The sequence below is a fragment of the Bombus bifarius genome, unplaced genomic scaffold (genome assembly GCF_011952205.1).
Source record: "Bombus bifarius isolate JDL3187 unplaced genomic scaffold, Bbif_JDL3187 scf7180000007975, whole genome shotgun sequence".
In the NCBI taxonomy this organism is placed as follows: Eukaryota; Metazoa; Arthropoda; class Insecta; order Hymenoptera; family Apidae; genus Bombus; species Bombus bifarius.
In genome coordinates, this window is record NW_022884361.1 from 199,400 (window position 1) to 214,438 (window position 15,039).

At 28.9% G+C, this 15,039-nt stretch overlaps 3 protein-coding genes across 12 annotated transcripts; 1 reads left to right on the plus strand and 2 right to left on the minus strand.

Annotated features, from left to right (window-relative positions):
• Positions 1-16: 16 nt before the first annotated feature.
• On the minus strand, positions 17-2,458 carry LOC117217210 (dolichyldiphosphatase 1-like). The gene is made up of 5 exons (XM_033464637.1): positions 2,194-2,458; positions 1,724-1,824; positions 1,475-1,653; positions 1,169-1,396; positions 17-1,101 (listed from the first exon to the last, which is right to left on the minus strand). Exons 1-5 carry the CDS (start codon positions 2,303-2,305, stop codon positions 972-974), a joined length of 750 nt encoding a protein of 249 aa, XP_033320528.1. The 5' UTR covers positions 2,306-2,458; the 3' UTR covers positions 17-971.
• Positions 2,459-2,854: 396 nt separating this feature from the next.
• LOC117217240 (meiosis regulator and mRNA stability factor 1) lies at positions 2,855-13,162 on the plus strand. 10 transcript variants are annotated; one of them, XM_033464695.1, is made up of 26 exons: positions 2,855-2,970; positions 3,043-3,153; positions 3,435-3,758; positions 3,860-4,003; positions 4,104-4,385; positions 4,692-4,858; positions 5,611-5,705; positions 5,777-5,972; positions 6,240-6,411; positions 6,488-6,692; positions 6,764-6,843; positions 6,934-7,059; positions 7,143-7,295; positions 7,369-7,767; positions 8,012-8,187; positions 8,275-8,447; positions 8,524-8,735; positions 8,805-8,955; positions 9,027-9,202; positions 9,278-9,661; positions 9,728-9,931; positions 10,003-10,273; positions 10,351-10,724; positions 10,815-10,907; positions 10,986-11,358; positions 11,446-13,162. In XM_033464695.1, exons 3-26 carry the CDS (start codon positions 3,474-3,476, stop codon positions 11,499-11,501), a joined length of 4,947 nt encoding a protein of 1,648 aa, XP_033320586.1. In that variant the 5' UTR covers positions 2,855-2,970; positions 3,043-3,153; positions 3,435-3,473; the 3' UTR covers positions 11,502-13,162. The 10 variants fall into 10 exon arrangements, with proteins under 10 accessions (XP_033320586.1, XP_033320594.1, XP_033320587.1 ...); XM_033464703.1 differs by lacking the exon at positions 3,435-3,758; XM_033464696.1 differs by having other exon boundaries at positions 2,885-3,158.
• Positions 13,163-13,859: 697 nt separating this feature from the next.
• LOC117217242 (NADH dehydrogenase [ubiquinone] 1 beta subcomplex subunit 10) lies at positions 13,860-14,882 on the minus strand. The gene is made up of 4 exons (XM_033464705.1): positions 14,678-14,882; positions 14,381-14,516; positions 14,153-14,292; positions 13,860-14,073 (listed from the first exon to the last, which is right to left on the minus strand). The coding sequence occupies exons 1-4, from the start codon at positions 14,757-14,759 to the stop codon at positions 13,949-13,951; spliced, it is 483 nt and encodes a 160-aa protein (XP_033320596.1). The 5' UTR covers positions 14,760-14,882; the 3' UTR covers positions 13,860-13,948.
• Between the last annotated feature and the right edge of the window lie 157 nt (positions 14,883-15,039).

A 15,039-nucleotide genomic window follows, 5' to 3' on the forward strand; every position in this document is an offset into this window, starting at 1 on the left:
ATATATAAAACGCAGATATTTTTTGCACTGTGCATCACTTTTATTTAAATTTTAGTTATAAAATGTTATTGCGTATTTACATCATAATAATTTCGACCCAGGAATTGCAATTTTTGCTTATTTCTCGGTACCAAATTTTGTATTTGTTACAATGTAATCGTTATAACAACGATATTTAGTTGAGCAACATAATGAAGATATAATTCTAACATTTTATTTTTTTCGTATATTCAATATAAAACAAAATTAATATACATTGTGTACAAGCATAAATAAACAATTTATCATTCTTCTAGAAACTATCTCACTTAGAAATCAACAGCTAAAATAATCACTGACTAATTTTTGTTTTTGATTTCGCGCATTTAATTGAAATACTAACTTCTCAATTCAACTGCTCACTAATTCTTATCTTATATCTTTTCACTTGCAACTGTTTTAATATCGAGATAAATATGCAGACTCTAATATTATTTACTTAAATATACTGCATTAAAAAATCTTTTACCCCTCCATCTTTTTTTTAGAAATAAAATATAGACGTACTATGACATGATTAGAAAGTGTATAAATTCCCATCCTAGATTTATCTTTCGTTTAAATTAAAAATTGATCAACTTTCATAGCTAGAGAGAACATTTTGTCTTTATGAAATAGAATGTAAATATAAAAATTAACAAAGGGCAATGACGTTTATCAAATACGCGTTATAAATAATTTATGCGAAGTTATAAAAACTTAATTGAAAAAACGTACACGACCTAAAGCTATTAACATGAAAATTCATATGCAAAATTTGTACTAATATCTTATGTATTTAAATATTATCAGTGGCAAAGTTCAGTGCCATTGAATCTTAATTTAAATGAATCTTTAATTTTTGTATTTCATCTGACTGAATTTATCCACTTGATGTTAGAATGATTTTTTATATCCTATTTGTTGTCAGCCCATTGGCCAGACATTAGGCGTCATTGCGATTTCATTGATACTAGTTTTCTTGAACGTGCTCGCGCCTCTGTACGAATATTTGTATATTCAAACCAAAGAATATTAGGAATTAATGTTGTATCGCGTAATAACAAATATTCTGATATCCGCCTGAAAATGATATCACATGTAATACTATTTTTCATGAGATTAGGAAGCTTTTTTAACAATAACTTACCATGATACAATTACAGGAAAAATTGGTGTAAGGACTACATATGTGATTGTAAACCATACTGTCCCTAATATGATACCTATGAATGTACCCCACAGAACCTGAGATTTGCTGTGGTATAATAAATAAACTCTACTGTATGTGACTAAAATAGCAACAATTATACAAGCAGCTATGATAGTGATCCTCCAGAACTTTTCTGAGATGCTGCTGTTATTATTGTGATGTAACCTACAAATATATACATATATTTATAAATATAGATAAAAGATATAATATAATTACCTTTGGAAAATAGAAGTAAATTACCTGATACATATAAAAAGTATGGTATATGTAGCAAAAAACCACATGAACTGTGCATGCATCGATGGCATACCATATTCAACATAAACAGCATCACGTCTCATTGGCCTTGCTTCACAAATTGTGTGTTTTAAAATAAAATTTATCCATTCATTAAATATAACACCGCTAAAAAAGGTAATCTGAAAAAAGAATCAATCTTAGATATTAAAACCATAAGCATATTGAATTACCTATAAAAGTTGTACTTACTGTGTGTAAATCTCTTCTAAAGAGAATCAATGTTATAAAACCAATTATAATAACAAATGGTACTAAACTTATCAGAGCTAAAAACTTTCCAAATAAATCACCTGCAAATTAAAGAAAATTTAAATAAATATATCTTTAATAATCTAGATAAACTAAATTTAGGTATGAGTACATAATATTCCTAAACATCAAGTCTCATATTTTTTAATGAAATGTATTGTTGAAATACATGTTCTTGTTAAACATATGCAAAAAGTTGAAGTAAACAAAAATTATTCGGCACATGGGAAAACACGCTAACTAAAAATTCTGACTGAAAAATATATACAAAATTGGATTGAAAATATTTAATTTAAAGATACAACATTTTTCAAAAAAACACCAAGCATATTTATGAGACAAGAAATTTTTACATAATCACACAATGAAAAAAACAATTAAATTATACTGAAAAATTTTGAGATACTCGCCTTGTGGATATTCAACTAAGGTAAGGGACAAAGGGACCCATTCTGATTTTTGGACAGTATCGACGAAACGCGATTTAATTTCATAAAACGAGTCGTCGTCTGACGATGCCATGTTATCGAAATATTTGAAGTGACCATAACTCGGACAACTCACCGCGCAGCAACGATCATGGAATTCGAAGGATAGTGGGAGAAACCTGACAGAATAATTTCAATGTGCATATAATTTAACAGAGATCCGGCAAAAAAAAAGTAATTTTCGTTATTTCTTCTAGTATGTACTTATTTGTTCAATCATATTCTATATTATTTATACTCATTACAAATTTGATCAATTATGCGATTCCATTTAACATTATAGGAAATATGTTAAAAAGAATTGAAATCACGCACAATTAAGAATTCGTGAAAATAAGAATAATTAAGAAGTACATTTTCTACTCCAAAAATATTGTGTTACATTCATCTTGAACGTATTAGTAATACATATTTTTAAATTGTATGAATAGTAGAAATATAGAATACGTATAGTGAATAACGTATAATATAACATTGTTAACAATTTCATATTATTTAATTATTTAATAATGTTTCTTAATGTATAGAAAATAAATATACAGAATGCGAAATTGAATTATGCAAATTCAACTAGTGTCTTAAAAACGTAAAGTTACTATCTGAGCTTGCAAGATGCATTGTGCAATGCGTAAGAAGCGGGAGAGGTAGTGAATTGGATAGTTGCATGTTACTTTGATCGATGTTTGCTTCATGTTTGTGGTACTAATTTTATTCAAGAGTCGATACGATGTATGTGTTGTTTGTGATTTTAATTTGCCGATTGTTTTGTAGTTTTTCTAGAACTTTTTAAGAAATTTCGTTTATCTTACGTTTGGCCACGTCCTGTATGCCCGTACAAGCCGACAACAATTTTTTAAACTATGTGATGGATTAATGTTTTAGGTAACGTTCGATTTTTTGTATATTATATCATATATTGAATATTATCTGTGCAATTTTTTAATATTATTTGATGATGTTCATAATAATAATACTAATACATTATTAACAACACAAAATATAGTAGTGATATTTATAAATTTTGTTAATATTCATTTTCTCTTCATTCTCTTGTCATTATTAGGCTTTATTTCCCTATCGCACGTAATTATATATTAATAAAATATTGCTTCTATTTATTCCCATTGAATATATATTTATTATACGCATTATTTTGATCGTAGATTTTGTATTGGAATGTTACATGACATTCTTTGAACCACATGGCAGACCAAGATAATGCAGATTACTATGCACTTTGTACAAATGACCAAAATAAGACAGAAGGTCTAAATGAAAGGCTAATAGAAACGAGCATATCTCAATCATTATGTGACCTAAATAGTAGGAATAATAGCGTTACAGTTGAAAATGCAGCATCTGTTTCTCCATTACTAAGTCACTATAAATATCATCGTTTCTCGCATCATGATAGTCCAGTTAATTTTTCATCTCTACCAACGTATCTTCCACCCATTGGTGTATTTTGGGATATAGAAAATTGCCATGTTAGTATTAAATCTTATAATTTTATATTACTGAAATGTATTACATAATACTATAGTTAAATATATTTGAAGATATAAAATATTTCTTATGATTATTACAGGTACCAAAAGGAAGGTCTGCCATGGCTGCAACCCAAGTAATTAGAGAAAAATTTTTTGGTGGTTATAGGGAAGCAGAATTTATTGTAGTTTGTGATGTATTAAGAGAAAATAATCGGGTTATGAAAGAATTGAATAATGCTCAGGTAAGTTAATCTGTGTATCTTTTAAAATTATAAATTATTTAATAGCAGTATTATTTTTTTTATACTATAATGTTGCATTTATAAATCTTGTGTTTCTCAGGTTAATTTAATACATGTTGCTAGAGAGTGTAAAAATGCTGCTGATGAAAAACTCAAACAATCTATTAGAAGATTTGCTGATATTCATGGAAGTCCAGCAGCTGTGATTTTAATATCTGGTGATATTAATTTTGCTCCTGATCTCAGTGATTTGCGTTATAGGAAGAAAATTCATGTGATACTTTTACACATGAAAAATACATCTGAAGCATTGATACTGTGTGCTAATGAGCACTATGATTTTTCAGAACTTATGGAATCACTGCCATCTACAACAATACAGGTAAATATTAATTAATTTTTAATTTCATATGACATTTTTCTAATTTTTTCTTAATAAAAAATGAAACACAACTAGTATTTGTAATTGAAGCTTTGTACAATAAGTTATTTCATTATAATAGCTTTTTTATTCTATATAAATATGTATATTAATTTGTCTGTTAATATTAAAATATTTTTGAGTTTGTAGTATGTAAATTAGGTTAAAATATGTACTATCTTTATAAATGTAAAATATGAAAATGTTAATTATCTCCATATATGTGTGTATGTTTTGTAGTATTTTGTTAAGTTATATACCTTCCAGGTTACTGCATATTGCGATCTCCTAGTTAGTAACCTTCCCGAAGATCAGGATATTATGTCTATTAAATGTTATCTTAAACAAATGTTCGAAAGCTGTGGTGGTCAAGTGATGGAAATTCAGTCAAATACTGCAATTGTACGCTTTATTTCAAAACCTTCTGCAGACAGGTATTATATATATGTATATTTGTTGTCTTCTTACTATTTCGTAAATTTTGTTTAATTGTATACAAAATAATAATTGTATGTCTCAAAATGTAGTATAGTGTGTATTCATAATTTAATTATACTATAAGTAATATATGATATCAGACGTAGCTTTATGTTTGAATAACCCGCCTATTAAGTGACCAATAATTTACTCCTGTGTACAAACATTCTATTGGTCTGTTTAGCATTAACAAAAAAGAGCTGTATTTAAAGTATGTAGTAGGGATAGATACATAAATAAGGTAGAGTTCAAATAGTGTACAACAATGTAACGAACCTAATGGCACTGTAAGAAGATTATAATTTTGATTTGTATAACATACCTAGTTCATATATGTGTATAGTAGTAATTAAGTGTTGAAAAATTGTTATTTTCTGATATATTGTTATTATTTATCGTTTTATTTATCTATATTACAATGTTGACACAAACTGATAATTTTATTTATATATAAGGTAAGATAAATAATATAGCTGCTAGTAAAAAATTATTACTGTGAAAAATACAAGCATTTAGTGAATTATATATACTAATTAAAATGCATCGAATTTCTCTGAGAAATAAATGGACATTATAATTTGTATTATACATGTGTTTATTAAAATCTTCAAGGTCATTTATAGACAGAATTGATTATCTTGTGTACTGGCCCTTTGTAATCACAGTTAACCGACTTTGCTTAATAACAATGTGACTTTTTTTTTTATAGGGCTCAGAAGCGTATGGATGGAAAGATTATTCTTGGTTCGAAAATTTCCGTAAAATTTCAAAAAGAGAAAACAAGTAACTTTCAGCAAATTCGAGGTAATGTTGTTATTTATATAACGTAATATGTATGTATGTATTATTTTTTAACAATATTCTTACATTTTTAGCAAATTCTATAAATAGAAACGGTACTGTAAGTGAATCAGAAATTGTTACCAGTTCTCCAAGGCAAATGTACAGTGCAAGTGCTTCGTTAACGGGTGGAAGAGCCCTTCAGATTCCACATTATCAGCCATCGTCGCCGGTTATTGGAACATATTCTGGATGGAATGCTCATTGTGCTTCTGCTTCAGCACCAGTAGGGTAATTGTAAATTACATTTAGTGTCCTTTATCCATATGTATCAATAATCGTAAGAATGATGAACATCCGAGAAAGAGTCTTCGAGTCGCAAGGAGACATTGCCTTTGCTTGATTCGGATTTTGGAGTCGCGAATAGACATTGTTCTTGCTTGATTCAGGCAATGAAATTAGAAAAGCTTTGATCTTATCTGATAGAATATGGAACAAAGTAATGACAATTGCTATAAATATTTCAAACATTAAGATCGTTATATTTATTTTTTACAGGATGGTTCAACCATCATCCGTTTTTGTTGGCAGATCATATCCAAATAATAGTAATAATAATAATGTAACTTTTAATAGAACTTATAACGAACTTGCAAGGGCCCAATCTCCATTGTTTTGGCAAGTTTCTGGTCCCCAACAATTTGGTCATATATGGGAAGAACAATATAAGGTATGTAATTTCATTGAAAGTTCGTTTGTGAACTATGTTGTGTATAATTTTGATTTATTATTTATAATAATTTAAGGTGGAAAAAACGAAAGTACTTAGTAGAAGAATTCATATTCCGCAGGCTCGGGAAAATGGAGTTGTAAATAATAATACTTCTCGAAATTCTGAGGGTTTAAGACGTATTAGAGGTACGCAAACTTCGTTTGTTCAACCTCCAGAATGGACTGGTCCAAGGCAACAATATCCTCCATTGAATGTTCCTGCGAGTTTGAATGGAACTGGTATGTAGATCATTTCCTCTTTTTTTCTAAAAAATCTTAAATTGTAATTAATAAATTTTTAATGCGTGTAGCTCAATCAAATTTTAAACGCCGAAGTCCATCTCCTATGTATGACTTGCAATCACGAGAGAGAAATCAGTGGAATGGACAGGTATAAATTAATTTAAAATGTAAATTAACAAAATTGAAATGGATTTACTTCTTTCTTACTTCTTTAATACTTCTTTCCTTTAAAAATTAACAGAATGCGTCTGTACGTAGTACTAGGACACCGTCGCCTTACGAAAATACAGTACAAACGGTAAGCCAACAAAGTAATCATACCTCACCTTATCATCCAAGTGATACGGAAAACGAAGAAGTTGAGGTACTTTTATCTTTTTCTACTCTCTATGTGTTCGCGCTTCTTTATTCTTTTCTATATTGATAATTTGTTTTTCAATACATTAGAATTTTTTCAATCCAATAAATAATCATAATGGAATATCAACGAATAATGAAACGTGCACGCCAATTGAACTGCAAGTAACTAATTTAGACCAAAGTATTAATCCAAAAAAAATGAGACATATGCTTGTCTCTATTTTTATGGAACATGTGATGGTAAATATTTAATATTACAATTGCATTATTTTAATTTTAAGTAACTTTCGCTCATTTTTAATTAACATTTTAGGTGTTAAACGTTTCTATTTTTACACAGTCTGATGGTAACTTTGCGGCAAGTGTCAAAGTACCTTCTTTATCAGACGCACAATACGCGATTTCTCAGTTACATCGTCGTAAAGTAGGGTATAAACGTATTTTAATATCGTACGCCCATAGTGGTAGAGCAAGTCCTCAGGTTGTACGAGCGCAAATTGTGATGCTACTGCAAGAAGTACCTGGTCATAAACTCCCTCTTTTTAAGTTTCGAGAAATGTACGAGAGTCGTTTCATGATTTCCATCAGCGTTTCCGAGTTGTACAAAATGAAAGATGTTTGTATTATTACGGAAGATCCTGGTGGTAGAATGGTTTCTCTTAATCCAGATCATAGAAATACTCCATCGCCATGTTTTAATAATACAAATCAGGTACCTTAGATCTTATATATTGTATACTATTATATAGTAAATTCTAGGTTCACGATGATGTATATCAAGCCGAGTTTAAGCTTTTCCGATAAGAGTAGAGTTATATTAATTCCTCTTATCGTTGAGGAGCGATGACGATTATCTAAAAGCGATTAAAGATTATTCTGAAATAATGTAAAAAATATTTAATACGTAAATATGTAAATTACATATGAAATATAAACGAGTAAGTGTAATGTTTTAGGAGGAACAAGTAGAGTTACCATATTGTACTATTCATACGTTAAAACCATGGTCTGATAAAGGATGGGCTGAACAAAAAGTAGCATCACTCCCTAATGTAAAAATTTCTTTAAAGGTTCTCGATCCACGTATACACCAATTACTAACGACGCATAACGGAAGTTTACCATTGCCCAGGTATATTGCTATATCGTAATTTTCAAATAAAACTTAATTTTGTTTCTTTTTCGTTTAATAATTTTCTTCGTGAAAAATTAATTTTAGTTTGCCAAATTGTTATGAAGCTGAATTTAAAGAAAAATTACAAGTAGTTGAAAATGGAGTACCCTTAGAACATCTGGTATCTTGCTTATCCTGTGTTGAATTGAAACAGGGTATTGGTAGTGTAAAGTATCTTATATGGACAGGAAATAAAATTCATGAAAATAATCAGGAAGGTAAGGTTCTTTAATAGTGATTGTTAAATTAATCAATGATTAATCAACATTAATATAATTTTCTTTTTCTTCTTAGAGAATAAATGTGTGACTTCTCCACTTGCAAATCAATTAGCACTTTTCAGTCGTGAATTAGTTGATCTTCTGAAAACTGCTCCACACTGCCAGTTACCATTTAACCGCTTTATACCCGCATATCACCATCATTTTGGAAGACAATGTAGGGTCGCCGATTACGGATTCACCAAACTAATTGATTTGTTAGAAGCACTTACTCATACCGTACAAGTACGTAAGAAAATTTAATTAATTTAAGATAAATTATTTCATTAATGAAATATTAATTATGCAATTTAGGTAATGGGTGAAGGAAACAATCGTGTGGTCACATTATCTCATCGTGCACAAGTACGTCGTTTCACGTCTGATCTTTTAAGAGTCTTAAAGTCAAAAGCCAGTAAACAAGTAGCACTTTCAGAATTTCCAAGTGTTTATGCTAGAGTAATAGGTAAGGATCTTTTATGATATTAAATAATTGAAAAATACAATGCATATATAAGAGAAAAACATTTTTTCTAGCTAAACCATGGGATATTGTGGATTATGGAGTATGTGAAATCGAAGACATTCTCAGTGAAGTATCAGAAAATACTGTGGTTGTCACTGTGATTAATGGAGGAGATAAGATGATAGCTATTCCCAAACGAGAACAAACTGCAGAAGAGATAGAACGAACAAAACAATTTGCTGTCGAAGTATGATATAAACAAAATCAAAAATGTAAGAAGCTAATTATGTATTTATGTATAAATATATTTATACCCTTTTAGGTTGTCGAGTTGTTACGACACGCGCCTCAGTGCAGAATGCAATTTAATAAGTTTGTGCCATCGTATCATCATCACTTTGGTCATCAGTGTCGAGTATCAGATTACGGCTTTACGAAATTAATTGAATTATTTGAAGCTATACCGGAGATAGTTAAAATAGAAGACGATAATTCCGGAGAAAGACAAATTTCTTTAACAGAAAAGGAAGGTCTTCTTGTACTTTCTGAGCAAATATCCAAATTAATTACTCGGTCAAAAGGTTGTCTTAGTGTTTCTAACATTGCACAAAACTTTCTACGTCAATTTGGCTATGCGTTAAAACCAGAATTATTCGGTTGCATCTCTGTGTTGCAACTTATGCAGAAACTTGGGGACACTGTGAAGGTATTAAAAAAGAACATTGAAATTATTTTCATATATATTCAATATTTTAATTTATTAATTTTTCAGATTGTATATTTGCCAAGTAGACCTGTAGTTATGATGGTAGATAAGTCTCACGTGCAGCAATTGATCTTACAATGCCGTCGATTACTCATGGATAAACCACAACATAGAATGTCACTTCAAGAGTTCCAACACTTATACGCTCAATATTATTTAAAATCGTGTAACATAGACGAACTAAAGCAAAATTTATCCAATGTAGTTCGAGTAAGTTTTAATTCTATTAAATGAACATATCTTTATAGAAAACTTGTAAAGCTATATATATATAATTTCAGTTTACAACACTAAAGGATGAACAGTTCATAGAACTTACTCCATTACATTGTTTTGCTTGTAATGTATATCGTGTAATGATGAATTATGGTGGAGCACTAAAACTTTCGCAGTTCGAGGCGGCATATTTATCTACTATAGGTTCCGTTTGTAACCCTGTAGACTATGGATTTCCAACACTTTTTGCACTTTTGCAAGCATTACCTTGTACGGTAACAATAAAATTATCACGGCGCAAGAAAAACATCATATATTTAAATAAAAAGATTACTGGTAGGTAAAAGTAGTTATTCACAACTGTTTAGGAATATCTATTATAAAAATCGTATAATTCAATTTACTTCTATAAATAGCTGTAGGTATAGCATTACCGCCAACATATGCATCAGGATCATCGTATTGTGATACAGATTCCAGTAATGAGTCGTTTGAAAGCGATTCATCCTCTCGTGTCAATGTTTCAAATAATTCAACTATACCAGAGCAAACAAAGTGGATAGAACAAGTTTCTGAAAATCAGGATTCCTGGAAACAAACAGATACAGACAATCTGTGGTTAAAGGACCCTAACAAATCTTGGATGACTTCCAATTCGGAAGATAGATTGGTTAATTGGTCGTTACAAGAAAATGGAAGCGAAAGCTTTCTCAAAAACCTAATACAAACACCAATTATGCTACATGGTTTTCCACCTGCACCTCCAAAACCAGATTCTCCACCTGAGGTACTTTCTTTATAAACTCTATTATGTGTCTTTTATTTAATAATATAATATAATATAGCATAATGGTAAATTTTATCTTTTAAATTACAGGAAGATCTAGATAAGGATCAATGGGAATCATCAGTTTGGACGACACCAACGAAATTTGCATATCTACGGGACGAACATACTACTAATGTACATGTAAGTATTACCTGCATATGAGTACATTTAATTATTTTTGTAGTACAACTTATTAGTATACTTTCTTTATATTAATAGGTTCCTCCATTTACTTTACCTCTTTCTTGGAATCACATCACATCCTGTGATAGTAACTTACTATCACCAACAAAGAATTTATTAACTGCTGCAGCCAATCCTTTAAATCCACGTACTTCACCTTTCTTCTCTTCTAAACGTAATTTGGTTGTTGCCCCTCATCCTTCTGAATTACCGCTTCCATCGTTATCATTAACTCCCAAAAAGAACGTGTCTTCGGAAAATATTATAATTGCTGAGAGTTTTACAAATAAGCAAGAAAAAATTGTTAATAGTTCTCTGGAAGACATAAATCTTAAAAATAATGAAAATGATAGCAGTAACATGGAAGGCAATGGTACTAAAGAGAAACACAGTACTCCTACACAACAATGTAAATAATGTACTTCTCTTAATAATTAATTATTATTTCATTTAAATTGTAGCATATCATATATTGAATAATATGTTTTTTTTACAGTATTTACAAGCAAACGTCGTTTAGCTGCTCAATTCAATCGACCTATTGAGTCATGAATTCAGTGTGAGGACTAAGAACATATTTACATACACTGCAGAAGCAAAGAAGCTGATATCTGAACACATTTTGTACCCATATGATGTGTTAATGATGTTAATAAGGAAAGGAACTGTATTAGCATGTCGGTAGGCTGTCACACAGTGGGTTCAAATACCTATATGCCATTTTCTAAATGATGGTAGGTACCCTCCCCTCATTTATATAAGAATTAATTATGATAACAATATATCAATTTGATACATACGGAATAAAAAACAGAATTTATTTTCAAAAGGTATGAAAATATACACGTACATAAATATCTATATACTAAGTACCTATAATTTTTGGTTTAAAAATTATGAATAAGTGTGCGGCGTTTATACCGAGTGATCTGTACTGATTGTATTGCGTGTCAAATTCATGTAGCATTTTTCATACTGTGATATAGAATAGAAAAAGAGGAAAATGAATGCAAATGATAGTGCCTAAGGATGAATAAAAAGTGGGCAATAATTGTACAAATCGTATAGGATTGGGCCAAGATCCTATATTGAAAGCTACTATTTGTTATAATAAAATTATACCTTAGTAAAATTTTATGTAAAGCGAAAATTAAAATCGAATTTTTTGTTCATTAATAATGTAATTGCTAAGCATTCTTTTTTTAGCTTTATTAAATGAACTGTTTTCTATGATGGAGATTTTATTGGCTCAACCCTATCAATTATTGTAAATTATTCTCATAAAAAATGAATTGTACTAGAAAGATCAACATATAAACCGTTAAATTATTGTTGCTCAACAATAATCTTATTCTCAATTATGAAATCCAATACAATTCATTTTTATAATTTAACGTTAACTTTATCTTCCATTCGTACAATTACTTTTCTCATTCGTGTCAGAGAATTCCTTTTATTAATATCTGTTCATTTTTTATTGCGTATACGATAATACTTTGTAATTCTATTACGAATGAATGCGTTTTGAGAATTCTAATGGTAATTGAAGTGCAATGTATGGTATTTGGAGCTGTCATATTACTTTTTTGTATAAATGAAATGTTTTTAATTAAGGAATTATTAAGTTTAATGTTAGTAGTCAATATTGAGTAACTCAAACTTGCAAGAATGGATGAAACAAACATGATATACGAAATGAAATTTTACGAATTCCATTTAAATTCATTAAAGGGATTGTTGAATAGTGATAGGCAATAAATATTTTATCGAAAATGAGACAAATAAGAAGTACACCTTTGTATCGATCAGGTTTCAAACTTTAATGTTACTTTTAGTAATGACAATATTATTCTACGAGATTTTGTTTTCAGCGTCAAATGAGAACAAAGAGAGAAAAAAAGATATTGATCATTATCTACAAAAAATATGATTAATACATTTAATATGTGATATGAATGAATGGTAAGAAATTGCTCTCTTTGAATTATATGTGAATGATCTTGTTGATCTCATATTTTATTTTATTATTAAGAAGTATTTTATATTAAAAATAAAATATGTATACAATTTCGCGAACAGAGGGGAGCCTGGATCAAAAACATTATTATGAATTGTTAAATGAGTTGCCACTGAAAAGATTCTACTGCAGGTTCGCTACATTGCTTAAGGTATTATTAAAAAATGAAAGAATCATGAATCGACTTAATCGTACTGTATTAATATTTTTACCATGTTTTCTAAATCTAATTTGTATTAATTTATTCAGATCAAATGAGATAGCTTTGTTACATGTTGTATATTTATTATGTAGGCATGTGGGTTCTATCGTATTTTATATCTATGTGAAAAGAGTGATAATTTTTACTTTATTTTTTAAATTGTACGAATTCGTCATTTTTGATTTTCTATTAGTCATTACAAGATTTCTTTTTATATTTTAAGAAACTTTTATTATTTGTGAATCTAAAATATTTAACATTATGCACTTATATTTTTCGTAAATATTGATTGTTTAAAACATTATTTATAGTAAATTTTATTTAGAATGGTTCTTAGTAACGTTCTGACTAATAGAGAATTAAATTGGTCTTTATGCAAAAAAATGTCAAAACGTGTGAAATACTGTAATAATTGCATAAGAAAGTTTTATTGTAATAACAAATACAAAGAAAATTATCAAGTATAAATAATCAATGGAATCTTCTAAACAAGTATTGAATAAGATAATTTGTTATACAATAGATTACAAATTTTCATAAATACTGTTGTTATAAGCGATAAAAATGAATCAGTGTATGAAATTTGAAAATTAAATTTGTGAGGTACAAATTTTAAGTATTAGTTGCGCAATCATTTATATTTTTATTCATTGTACAATAGTTCATAATATATTACATTAATTTATTTTATCATCTTTTATAGAGTATGTATTCATGTAATGATACAAACTCAGCTATAATTTCAAACTAAGATGTGTAGTATGAACGTGAATTAATATTTTATATCGCATATCTTTTATTAGTCATGCCACTACCGACTGGACCATGACGCCGTTCCCAAACCATGCGATGTTTTTGTTTCATGAATGCCTCAACTACAAAATGCTGTCCACCTATGTCTCCATCTGTATTTCATTGATACATTAGAATTAAAAATAAAACTTAGAATAAAGTAAGAATGATAATTTAAAAAATGTTATATACATTTTGCAAACCAAGCACCAGATGCATCTATATAAGCATTATAGTAGTCAGTACAAAATTTATCTTTGTCTTCCCCATAGTACCACCCACAATCTTCGTATCGTTGTCTTAGTATACTAAGAATTTCATCATCAACCATCCTAATTTTGATCAAATATTTAAGTATTAGTGCATTTAGTCGATAATGTAAAAACATATAACATTATATTAGCATTTAACGAGATGTACTTATCACGATCAAATTGATATTGCGCTTCTGTAATACAAACAATGTCATGTTTGTAACATTCATCGATTGTTGGAACTCGGCGAAATTTTTGATGATACCATGGATATTTCTTCTGATTTGGTACAACGATTTTTTCTGTTAAAACAAATCATATATATATATATATATGATTTGATATATGATATGATATATATATATATATATATGATTTGTTTTAATGTTAATATATAAAAATATACACATACACCGTCGTTGATTTCTATAATGACATAACCAAATAACTGATTAGATAATACCTCGGAAATATTCGACCGGTGCGTCCCATAAATAAAATATTTTGTTCATTATTCGATAGAAGGTATTTTGTTCCGGATCCATTTTTTTTATATTAACACAATATATACAAACTAAAAATTATTTAATTTGTTGAAAACCTGTACATACAAAATTGCAAGATCAACTCATACAAGGATCATACAAAGAACTACACACTGGCAACGAGAGAAAATAAACTATATAGCTATATATGTATTATCTAGTGATCATTAATTACATATAGTACCTTCTAATAATTTGATATTTTTAAACAATATGCAATATTAATCTTGCCTATTTCCTTCAATCAATTGTTATATTATCATATTTTTTAAATAAAACG